General features: G+C 40.7%; 1 protein-coding gene across 1 annotated transcript in view; it reads left to right on the forward strand.

Annotated features, from left to right (window-relative positions):
* The window catches only part of PKHD1 (PKHD1 ciliary IPT domain containing fibrocystin/polyductin), a 980,909-nt gene that overhangs the window by 144,523 nt on the left and 824,095 nt on the right, over positions 1-12,291 (forward strand). Inside the window, exons 21-23 of the mRNA XM_030198735.1 lie at positions 992-1,176; positions 3,422-3,560; positions 4,702-4,862. Coding sequence (XP_030054595.1) covers positions 992-1,176; positions 3,422-3,560; positions 4,702-4,862 — 485 coding nt within the window. The remainder of the gene's footprint in view (positions 1-991; positions 1,177-3,421; positions 3,561-4,701; positions 4,863-12,291) is intronic.

Below are 12,291 nucleotides of genomic sequence, written 5' to 3' on the forward strand. Positions count from 1 at the left end.
CGGTAATTTCAGTTAGGAAAGTGAGTGAATTCATGCATTGGTAACATAGAAACCCTACATGCAATTCTGTCTCACAAAGTTATTTTACTCTTTTGAGATCTTGACCAGGTACTTATGAAGTGCATAAATTTACATGTGGTATTGAGAATACGCTTAGGCGTAGTTCATGCGACTAAATCTACACGCATCTATTTATGCCAATGAAAAGCTGATATAAATCCCTGCGAGTAGATTTATTTATTTATTTGTTTGTTTGTTACATTTGTATCCCACATTTTCCCACCTATTTGGAGGCACAATGTGGCTTACATAGTACCAGAGAGGCGTTCACAGACTCCGGTGTGAACAAATTTACACACACTGGCCCATATTTTATAACAACACACATAGATTTTGCAACACCCATGAAATGCCCATTTCCATGCCCCCTAAACACTCCCCTTTTTGCTGTTGCAGAATAGCATTTAAGAACCTAAGAACATAAGCATTGCCATACTGGGACAGACCAAAGGTCCATCAAACCCAGTAGCCTGTTTCCAACAGTGGCTAATCCAGGTCACACATACCTTATTGGCCACTGTTGGAAACAGGGTACTGGGCTTGATGGACCTTTGGTCTGTCCCAGTATGGCAATGCTTATGTTCTTAGGTTCTTAAATGCTATTCTGTAACAGCGTGTTTAACTTACATAGCATATAAATGCAACGGAGCATGTACAGGGCTGCTAGTAACATGTGTAACTTAGACAATATTGTGAGTTACACATGTTCCTGCTGCATTTAGGCATCTGCACTTATGCAAGCTCTGGGCTGTCGTAACTGAAGGCAAATAAATGTTGGGCATGCTGATATTGGTTTACACTGGCATTCTATATTGGAACCTGGGCACCTGTGGTCTCTTATGATGCATCCTCTGGCACCTATATGGAAGTGCCCAATTGTAGAATTTCTCCCAAACTGCACATACCTCAGTACTATTGTTATCTCTTGCAGCTGGAAATTTGGATGCACTGACCTCTGGAGAGATTGTGCTATCAGCTCTGGATTGCTCAGGGACCTACTGACAAACTCAACTGTGTTTATGGATCAAATTGACCTATTCCCCCAAGTAACAGATAGTGAAACACTTGGATGGTTCTATGTTGATGAAGTTATTGTATTAAGCAGAAATATAGCAGGTATTTTGCATAATTTTGGTTTACTTTCTATAGTAACCTCTTGTAAAGTTCTGTTTAATATTTCGCAACTATGCGATATGCTAAAAAATGAAACTACATAAGCACGGAATTCTAATTTATTTTCAGTGTCACTGGAGGTTTGAATACATAATGGAGGATGATATGTAGCCATAGGCAGTAAAATTAACTGGCCAACTTTGGATATTCAGCTGGATTAAAGTCAGACTGCATACCTGGTCTAAAGTGAAGAAAGTTGCCAGTTTTATTCATGAGCTATGGCCAAAGTTAATTGGGTTATTTGGAACTTATTTTTGTAACTGACTGACTGAATATATGTTTTTAAAATTTGATGTTTCACTCTGTTTTTTTTATATACTGTTTGTATAATTTATTGTGTTATTTGCCTAGAACTGCATTTGATTAAGTGGAATATAAGTACAAAAAATAAATTAAATTAGATTTGACTGGTCAAGGTTTAACTGTGCCCCCTGAACACACTGAGGCCTGCCTCCTTTTAGTCCAGTTAAATTTTATGTGGGCTATAAACTGCCTAATTTAGCAGGTCAGCTGGGGGAGAGGAGTTCAAACAGCAAGGCTTGTCTGGCTAATGTATGAATTTATGTATACGAAATACATATCAGTGAAAGATACCTGGTATCAGCTGGCTCAGCCAGTTCATACAGGTATTTAGCTTATATTGTACCTGTAAATCTTCCCCACTCCCCTCCAAAAAAAAAAAAATCAACCTAGTGAGTTATTTCTCATTTAAAATGGGAAAAGGCATGCAACAACCAAATAGGAATAATCTGTATTAAACACCTTATTTTCTGTTCGATATCTCAAAAAAAGATTCAGTTTAACAAGTCTATTATGAAGTAACTTAGAGAAAAACACTGCTAGCCTTATATGCAAGGCTGACACCTGGCAGTAGTATCACGAGACTACAGTTAGGGGTCTGAGCCACCATTTTAAATCCAGAGCCAGATGGATAGGAGCTGGAGGGGTCGACTCTGACACATTGCACTAAAGGGACAACTAGAAGCGAGAAGGCTCAGGAAGACAGAGAAGCAGCACATTATCTGTTTCTGTGGTAGAAAAAAAGTAAATTAAAAAAAAACCCAGGTTTTATGGCTCTAGGGTCAGAAAGACTCCATAGAAAAGAAGAACCCAAAGAGCATACACATGGTAAATAGGCAGAGGTAGGCATCATTGTATAGATACATATAAAATTGAAAGCAGAGAAAGAAAATCAATTTATGCTCCCAAGAGATTTTAGGAAAGCAGCAGCAGCACTACTGAAGAGGAACACAGAGGATAGTCTCCAAATCCCATAGTCCACTTACCAGGATCAAAAAAGATTTCTTTTAGAGGACAGACAGAGCTTTTATCTGCTCCCATTTTTCCCATTACCAGTTATCTGCTCCCGTTTTCAAGGATAGACAAAGGCAGGCAGAGGCAATGTGTGTGTGTGTGTGGTGGTGGGTGAATTAGGAGACCAGCAACAGGTAAAGCCATTGCCAACAAGGCAGAGTGGATTTTGGGAAATATAGAATCTGATGAATCCCTATGTGAGGGATTACCAGAATCAGATATTGAAAGTTTTGTAGCTGAGGAGAAAATCTACCAGTCACTATTCAGCCTGCAGCTGTCATAGAGCCTGGTATGTACTGTCACTTTGACTTCTTAGGGGGCTGGGAGGGGGGTCAGTGACCACTCGGGGATTAATGGTGTGTCATGCTTTTATCCCTCCAGTGATCATCTGGACAGTTTGGGCTCCTTTTAGGCACTTAGTCATTATTGAAACAGGTCTAGCCAAAAACATCTTTTTTTTTTTTGCCATGGATGTTTTTATAATGTTCCTTTATCACATAAAAATGTCCAAATCAAAAGCTCACCCTAGTCCTGCCTAAAGCATGCCTCAACCCCCCTCCCCCTTGAGATTTAGACAAACTGCATAGAAAAGCATCTTACAAATGAGTTTCAGAAAAAAACTTCAATCTTCCAATGTGTGCTGTTTTTTTTTGGACATTTTTCTCTTTCAAAAATGAGCCCCCAGGTCTCTCAACCTAGAAAATCTTGTTTGGGTGTTTTTTTTTTATTCAAGAGAAAAATAATAGTTGCTGATGAAAGAGGCCACCTTCCTCTCTTTTTAAATATAAAGTAGGGTTCATATTAAAGTGCTGCTAAAAAAGTGACCTATTCCTAATGTTACTTCTACTTATGCTTTTACTTAATTATTTTTCAGTCTCTCAGATAGATCCCAAACCAGCTCGTCCAGGTGGGAATATTATAGAAACCTTCTCGGTGACAGGGTTGTCACGCACTTTCAATTTGACTTTCTTGGTTGCCAATTGTGGTGTCGATCTTCCTCTCATAGCAGTAAGGTAGGAAGTCATTTTACTATTGTTCTGTGCAATTTCCTGGGCGGCAAGGAGAGATTATATGACAGCCAGTTAAAATGAATGCTATTCACAGGCAGCCCCGAAGCAAGCCACTAGACCAACAGAGTGACTTCAGGTATGTGCGGAGAGGGCACCCGTACTGATAGGGAAGTTAGTACAGAGTGTGGATGCAGGGAGGAGGGGAAAAATGGGGCAAGGAGGTTATATTGAGAACAGGAGATGGTATGAGGCTATCAAGCCCAATGGGTTGAAGCCAGTAGGTGGAGATTGCTGCCACACTGGTTTACCCAAAATAATAGCAAATACTAGTGAATACAATAGCAGAAATTTTTTAGAAATAAAGAACTGCCTATGATGGCCCATCTGTAAAGAGTCGAAAGCTGTTCCAGTTGGTAGGCAGTGCCTTAAAAGGTGGAGGGCAAAAGATTTTTTAAAACTTATTTGACAACTTTTGAATTTATTAGAAAGCTTTCCATATGTAAATATAAATATCATGAAATAAAAACTGAATATCACTAAAACAACTTCAAACATTATTGCTGGTAGAAACAGCACTAATAAAGGCCGTGTTTTGTGCTCATTTTTCTACACTGTTCTGTACAATACAGTAATACATGGCCAAATTTCAGTGAGGATATCCTATTTACTGATGGGTTCATCTTAACTGTTGTAATGTGCCTTGGGAAGCCTGGTGTTACAAAGATTGGAAGTAAAATTAAACTCTGCTTTCATTGGGGCACATAGAATCACATCTTCACCTAATTTCTTTTGTACAAATGGATTATTCTGTTTTGCTAAGTCAAAATAATAAAAATAAATATTTCATTCAGATCGCTTTCTTGGAGGGGCAGGGGGCGAGGGGCAAGGTGACTGCAGTGCGGCAGGGGCTGGGGGCTAGGATGGAGGAGATTACTTTTGGCAGGGATGGGTGGGGATGGGTTAGATTCCCGTAGGGATGAGTGGGGATGGGTTAGATTCCCCATGGAGATGGGTTAGATTTCAGCAGGGACGGGTTGGATTTCTGTCCCCGTGCAGCTCTCTAGTCTGGGTCTGACCCTACATGGCTTTCCTTATATTTTTTAAAAGAAATATCTGAACTTATTGAATGGGTTCTATATTGCAGAAGAGTCTTTTCCTCTGAAGAACCTGCATTAGATGGAAACTTTACAGAGTGTGTAGAATATGTATATGGAAGTATGAACCTGACAGTTCAAAGGTTACAAGAAGCAACTCCACCCCTTGGAGGAACTTTTAAAATCCAGATGTCAAACACAGTGATATCAGGTAAGGTAAAATCTGAGACTTAATTTATGTAAAGGACAATTTTAGAAAGAATATACAAATCGTAATGGAGGTATCCAGATCAGGAGATGTCAATGTCCGCTATTATTTTAGAAACACATTTTCTAAAATACATGCAGGAATGGAGATGTATGTGCCAGCTACTTCTGGTGGCAACACCCATTATGCAATTGTCAATGTATTAAATAGTAGTGGAGTCAATACAGCAACATACATAGATATATTTGTATTTTAGAACACACAGGTGAATGTGTCAGCTCATATATGTTTCTTATTTTAGAAGCATACACATCTATGTTTACTAAAGTTATCGCAGCACCCAATATCATTTGCCAATATTGCTTTATGGGGTGCAGGGGCAAAAAAAACACTGGAGGATTAAGGCAGTGCTTCTCTACCCAAGTCTTGGAACAGAGCCAGCCAATTAGGATTTCAGGATATCCACAATGAAAATGAATGAGATAGATCTGTGTGCACTGCCTCCTTGATATGCAAACCTATCTCATGCATATTCATTGTGGATATCCTGAAAACCTTTTGTGCCTCAAGGACTGGGTTGAGAAGCACTGGTTAAAGGGACTGTTTTGGCCCAGAAAGGAGGAGAGAGAACACAAACGTTTCTAAAGATACGTAAATGCAGCTTATTTTACAGCTAGCACACTCTTTTGAAAGCAAATGCAATATATATATATATGTTTATGATTAATACCAATAATACATCACCACAACAAAAGATGGCATCCTGGCTCAGTAACTTCATTTAACTTAGGCTGGGGAAGTCCTTCCAACCAGCAAGCAAAGCCACGAGTGGTGTCATGGGAGGTCTGCGAAGACTTGCGAGCCCCGGAGAATGAGAGTTCGACTTCTGGAACTATGCAGCCAAGTTAAATAACACTGTGTCTTCCTGATTCACATTCTTCCTTTCTAAGACAACAATTCCAAACAGTTAAACTAATGGTAATAAGGATTACTATTACAGGGTAAAGCACCCAATTAAGGAAGCTTTTTGCTTGAGAAGACCAATTGGTAAAGATATCCCACCAATCATGAGTGGCATCTTTTTCTTTTGTCTGAACCAAAGAAATAAATCTATCCTTTTAAAAATACACTTTTAACTTCATGTTCTAATAATGTTTAATTCATTTTAGCTAAATAACAGCCCTGTGCACAAAGGCAGCTGTAAAATAGTCGCAAACAGTGACTGATGCACAAAGGGGGATCACATTCAAATTGATCCTCTTTTGTGTATTGGTCGCTGTTTGTGACTTGGAGCTGTCAAATGCACTTGACAGGTACGATGCCAGACCAACCTGACCTAACACCCCCCTTCCCGCCAACCCAACCCCCCCCCCCCCCCCCACACTGACCTGACCCGACCCCTCCAAGACTTAAAATTGTCCCTGGTGGGACGTGCTGTTCACCGCCATTGTCTTGACTTTCTTTCATCTCAAGCTATTCTTGATACACTTCAAATCTGGCTTTCGCCCTCTTCATTCAACTGAAACAGCACTTGCTAAAGTCTCCAAAGATCTGTTCCTGGCCAGATCCAAAGGTCTCTATTCTATCCTCATCCTTCTTGATCTATCTGCTGCTTTTTCACTTGGATTTCAGGGCTCTGTTCTTTCCTGGTTTTCTTCTTATCTCTCCCAGTGTACTTTTAGTGTATACTCTGGTGGATTCTTCTCCACTTCTATACCACTGTCAGTTGGTGTACCTCAGGGATCTGTTCTGGGACCTCTTCTTTTCTCCATCTATACTCCCTCCGTTGGTACTTTGATCTCATCCCATGGTTTTCAGTATCACCTTTATGCTGATGACTCCCAGATCTACCTCTCCACATCAGAAATTTCAGCAGGAATCCAGGCCAAAGTATCAGCCTGCCTACCTGACATTACTGCCTGGATATCTCACCGCCATCTGAAACTAAACATGACCAAGGCTGAGCTTCTTATCTTTCCCCCTAAACCAACCTTTCCTCTTCCCCCATTCTCTATCTCTGTGGATAACAGTGGCGTTCCTAGGGGGGCTGACACCCGGGGCGGATCGTCGATGCGCCCCGCCCCCCTGGTGCAGCACCCCCCGGAACAGCGCGACGCCCCCCCGGTGAAAGAACCCCCCCCCCGGGTGCAAGCCGCTGGGGAGGGGGTGCCGCACGCCTGCCGGCTCTTCGTTTTCATGCTCCCTCTGCCCCTGTTCCGGGGCAAAGGGAGCATGAAAACGAAGAGCCAACAGGTGCACGGCACCCCCCCAGCGGCGTGCACCCGGGGCGGACCGCCCCCACCGCCCCCCCCTTGGTACGCCACTGGTGGATAACACTCTCATCCTCCCTGTCTCAATCTTTTTTAGTCTGCTCACATTTATTTGCAAATTTGGAGTTAACATTCATATGATAGGAGTCTCAAAATTGGCAATGGGCCTGTTATTTGATTCCTGGAGCGCAGGGACTAAATGGTCATGTCACCGTTTCAAACTTCTATGTCCATGTTTTTTTCAGTTGAGCTTTCAAGAGACCATTTATTTGTTCCATCAATCCTGTAGCTTGAGGATAATAAGAAATATGATATATACAATTTACATTATTGTCAATAGCCCATTCCTTCATTTGGTTTCCTATGAAATGAGAACCATTATCTATCTGAATTTTAACTGCCATTTCATAATACAAAGATATGTACTCCAACATCTTTAAGTAGCCTGCTATGTTGCTCTTCTACAAGGCTGTGCCATACTGGATATTTCATTGATAACTTCTTTAACAATGTCTTGGGAACAATGTACCCTCTGTCTTGTGTCATAAGTACATAAGTAATGCCAAACTGGGAAAAGACCAAGGGTCCATCAAGCCCAGCATTCTGTCCACGACAGCGGCCAATCCAGGCCAAGGGCACCTGGCAAGCTTCCCAAACGTACAAGCATTCTATACATGTTATTCCTGGAATTTTGGATTTTTCCAAGTCCGTTTAGTAGCGGTTTATGGACTTGTCCTTTAGGAAACCGTCCAACCCCTTTTTAAACTCTGCTAAGCTAACCGCCTTCACCACTTTCTCCGGCAATGAATTCCAGAGTTTAATTACACGTTGGGTGAAGAAAAATTTTCTCCGATTTGTTTTAAATTTACTACACTGTAGTTTCATCGCATGCCCCCTAGTCCTAGTATTTTTGGAAAGCGTGAACAGACGCTTCACATCCACCTGTTCCACTCCACTCCACTCATTATTTTATATACCTCTATCATGTCTCTCCTCAGCCGTCTCTTCTCCAAGCTGTATAGCCCTAGCTTCCTTAGTCTTTCTTCATAGGGAAGTCGTCCCATCCCCGCTATCATTTTAGTCGCCCTTCGCTGCACCTTTTCCAATTCTACTATATCTTTCTTGAGATGCGGCGACCAGAATTGAACACAATACTCAAGGTGCGGTCGCACCATGGAGCGATACAACGGCATTATAACATCCTCACACCTGTTTTCCATACCTTTCCTAATAATACCCAACATTCTATTCGCTTTCTTAGCCGCAGCAGCACACTGAGCAGAAGGTTTCAGTGTGTTATTGACGACGACACCCAGATCCCTTTCTTGGTCCGTAACTCCTAACGTGGAACCTTGCATGACGTAGCTATAATTCGGGTTCTTTTTTCCCACATGCATCACCTTGCACTTGCTCACATTAAACATCATCTGCCATTTAGCCGCCCAGTCTCCCAGTCTTGTAAGGTCCTCTTGTAATTTTTCACAATCCTGTCGCGATTTAACGACTTTGAATAACTTTGTGTCATCAGCAAATTTAATTACCTCGCTAGTTACTCCCATCTCTAAATCATTTATAAATATATTAAAAAGCAGCGGTCCTAGCACGGACCCCTGAGGAACCCCACTAACTACCCTTCTCCATTGTGAATACTGCCCATTTAACCCCACTCTCTGTTTCCTATCCTTCAACCAGTTTTTAATCCACAATAGGACATTTCCTCCTATCCCATGACCCTCCAATTTCCTCTGTAGCCTTTCATGAGGTACCTTGTCAAACGCCTTTTGAAAATCCAGATACACTTTCTGATGTTCCCACACTTCCAACCCCCATCTCTCATGGTTTATCTTTAGATGCTTCCGTATCCACTTTGGTAATTTTTGAAAATTGGCCTGAAAGGGAATCATACAGAGTTTCTAAACCAGTTTTATCAGTATGTGTATCTATATGGTGGATGGTAGTCCTCATACTGGCTGTCATATCCCAAATTTGTTCCCATAAGTCTTTTCCCCAAATGGTTTTGTCATGAATTTTCCAATCATGCTATGTGGGCATCCAAAAAGCTAAACCATTTGCTACCACCCAGGAATCTGTATAGATGTGACACTGCCCCTGCCCCTCGTGTTTTAGAGCCTGGAAAACATTATACAGTTCTGCATATTGGCTGCTTTGGCCCCCACCAACAACTGAGTGGTACTGAGGATATATAATACTGCTTTTCAGCAGCACTTTTCCCTTATGTATTTAGCTGAGCCATCAGTGAACCAGGCATGTTTGTTGTCCTCAGGGGAGAGTTTTTCATATGCTACTCCCCAGTTAACCAATGATTCGTCGTGCAGGGAGTCAGGATTTTATTTATTTATTTATTTATTGCATTTGTATCCTTAGGCCCTGTATCCAGGGCACTTGATTCGGCCACCTACTCATGCAATAAAGCCACTCCAATTGTCCCTGTTTTGGCTTGCTCCTGAATGTAACGCTTCTATTTAACCACACTTGCTTCCTGTGCATGTACTATTCGATGGGTGTGAGGATAACTCATCATGCAATTCATTATATTAATGCATGGATGCATGTACACATGATGTGTGAGGGTTAATTGCTGTGTGTCTAACAGTGCCCAGTAACAAGCCAATAGTTGCTTTTCAAGTGGGGTATACTATTCCCCAGCAGAGGGTAATTTTCAGGTCCAAAACCCTAGGAGGATCCATTGTCCTTTTTGTTTTTTGCCATACTACTACTACTTAACATTTCTAGAGCGCTACTAGGGTTACGCAGCGCTGTACAGTTTAACAAAGAAGGACAGTCCCTGCTCAAAGGAGCTTACAATCTAAAGGACGAAATGTCAAGTTGGGGCAGTCTAGATTTCCTGAATAGAGGTAAAGTGGTTAGGTGCCGAAGGCGACATTGAAGAGGTAGGCTTTGAGTAAGGATTTGAAGATGGGCAGGGAGGGGGCCTGGCGTATGGGCTCAGGGAGTTTATTCCAAGCAGGGGGTGAGGCGAGGCAGAAAGGGTGGAGCCTGGAGTTGGCGGTGGTGGAGAAGGGTACCTAAAGGAGGGATTTGTCTTGAGAGCAGAGGTTACGGGTAGGAACGTAAGGGGAGATGAGGGTAGAGAGGTAAGGAGGGGCTGCAGATCGAGTGCATTTGTAGGTTAGTAGGAGAAGCTTGAACTGTATGCAGTACCTGCCATAAGCTCCAATTAGCATAAGCACCATCTACAGATACATATAATTCCACAGATACAGACTCCGTAGGCCACAAATCCATGGCCATCTGTATAGTTCACTTAGCAGCCTCAAAAGCTTGAGTATGTTTTTCTGTCCAACTAAATTCAAACTTTTTCCTAGTTACTGCATATAAGGGACTCAGAATTTAGCTCAAATGAGGTATTTGAGATCTCCAAAATCCAAAAAGACCAATACATTTCTGTGCTTCCTTTTTGGTGGTAGGAATTGAAACATCTGATATTTTATATTTTGCTTTTGGTGTGATTTCTTGCACCCCAGCATTCTTTTTTTTTCCCCAAATATTTTATTGGTTTTCCAAATGTAACAATAATAAGGAACAGTAAAGGAAAAAGGCAAAGGAAAAAATAGGTGAATAAAATAAAAAAAGGGAAAATGTCCAGGTGTCTGATATATAAGTTTCTTATGTTGGACCAATATTAGGTTTGAAGAGATTGAAGGTAGTGTTCCACTGGAGACCAGACTTTTTTCGTAGAGATTGTTGCTCGAAACTTCCCTGCCATAGCAAACTCAAATTTCTGGTGTTGTAGAACTGCATTCCACCAAAAGTGAACATTCAATAGTTGTACTGATTTCCAGTTCTGCAAAATATGTCTTTGAGCAATGGTATGGAGAATGTGCAATAACTTTGCTTGTGACTTTGACAAATCAAAACATTTAGATGCAGATTTAAAAATTATGATGGAATAAGATAGGTCATCAACTGTAGGTAGAATCTTTTGAACGATGCTCCAAACTTCTTTCCAGATTTTAAAAACCATTTGACACTCGAACATCATATGAAAGAGAGTACCTACATACTGTGAGCAATGCCAACATTTGTCTGATGAGTTCAGCCCAGCAGCAGCAAGTTTCCTAGGAGTCCAATTTGTTTTATGATACAGAAAAAACATTGATTGTAAAATTGATGCAGAGGAAAGTGGTCTCACCACTCTTGACCAGAAGTGAGACCACATTCCTCCACTTAAAACACAATCAGTATCGAGCTGCCAATTATTTTGGAGGGCAGTATTAAAATTATACGTTATGTTGACAAAACTTTTATATATGGAAGAAGTGGTGTGACCTTTTAATATCAATGCTTGTGCAGTAGAAAATATAGAAGGCAATTGAGACGACAATGGTGTTAATTTAGTGAATGTCTTAATACTACTAGCGAGTTGTAACCATTGAAAGTACTTAGATTGAGGCAGAGAAAACTTTGTTGCCAAATCTGAAAAAGACCAAGGTCTACCATCTACATTCACATTGTCCAAGACACTGAAAACTCCTTTATCTACCAAAGTGACATATGTAGAGACAAATTGAAGGGCACCCCAGCATTCTAATTTATTCCTCACTGTTTGGGCTGTTACTTGTATCTTATCAGTGTTAATTTCCCAACCATGCTTCTTCATTATTTCTTTTTTTGTCTCATGAAATTTTATTAAGTTTATAAAACATAGGATAACAAATGTTAAAATACAAACAGAGAAGTATCAAAAATACAAAACAGCTATGGATAGTACAGCACAAATAACAGATAATATAAACGAGGCGAGAAGACATTGATATATGGCACTGTTAAGTAATAGAACCTAAGCAGCTCATAAAAGCAGCAAATAGGGAGCAAATTCGTTTTTTTTAATTACTGACCTTAAAAACTCAGCAGATACAAATTTATATTTGTGATTCAACAAAACAGACTGCCTCCAAAAATGTTCATTTAGCAGTGAAGAATCTTTCCAACTGGCTAAAATCATTTGTTGTACAATAGTAATAAGTAAATCAAAAATAGTTTTGTGATGATCTGGCAGATCAATAGCTGAAGAACAGGTGATTAGCGGCACAGATAAAGAGATATTAATTTTCAATATTTTACTCATAATACCCCAAACAGCACACCAAAATGGTTGAATCTATGAGCATTCAAAAATC

The sequence above is a fragment of the Microcaecilia unicolor genome, chromosome 3 (genome assembly GCF_901765095.1).
Source record: "Microcaecilia unicolor chromosome 3, aMicUni1.1, whole genome shotgun sequence".
NCBI classification, from domain to species: Eukaryota; Metazoa; Chordata; class Amphibia; order Gymnophiona; family Siphonopidae; genus Microcaecilia; species Microcaecilia unicolor.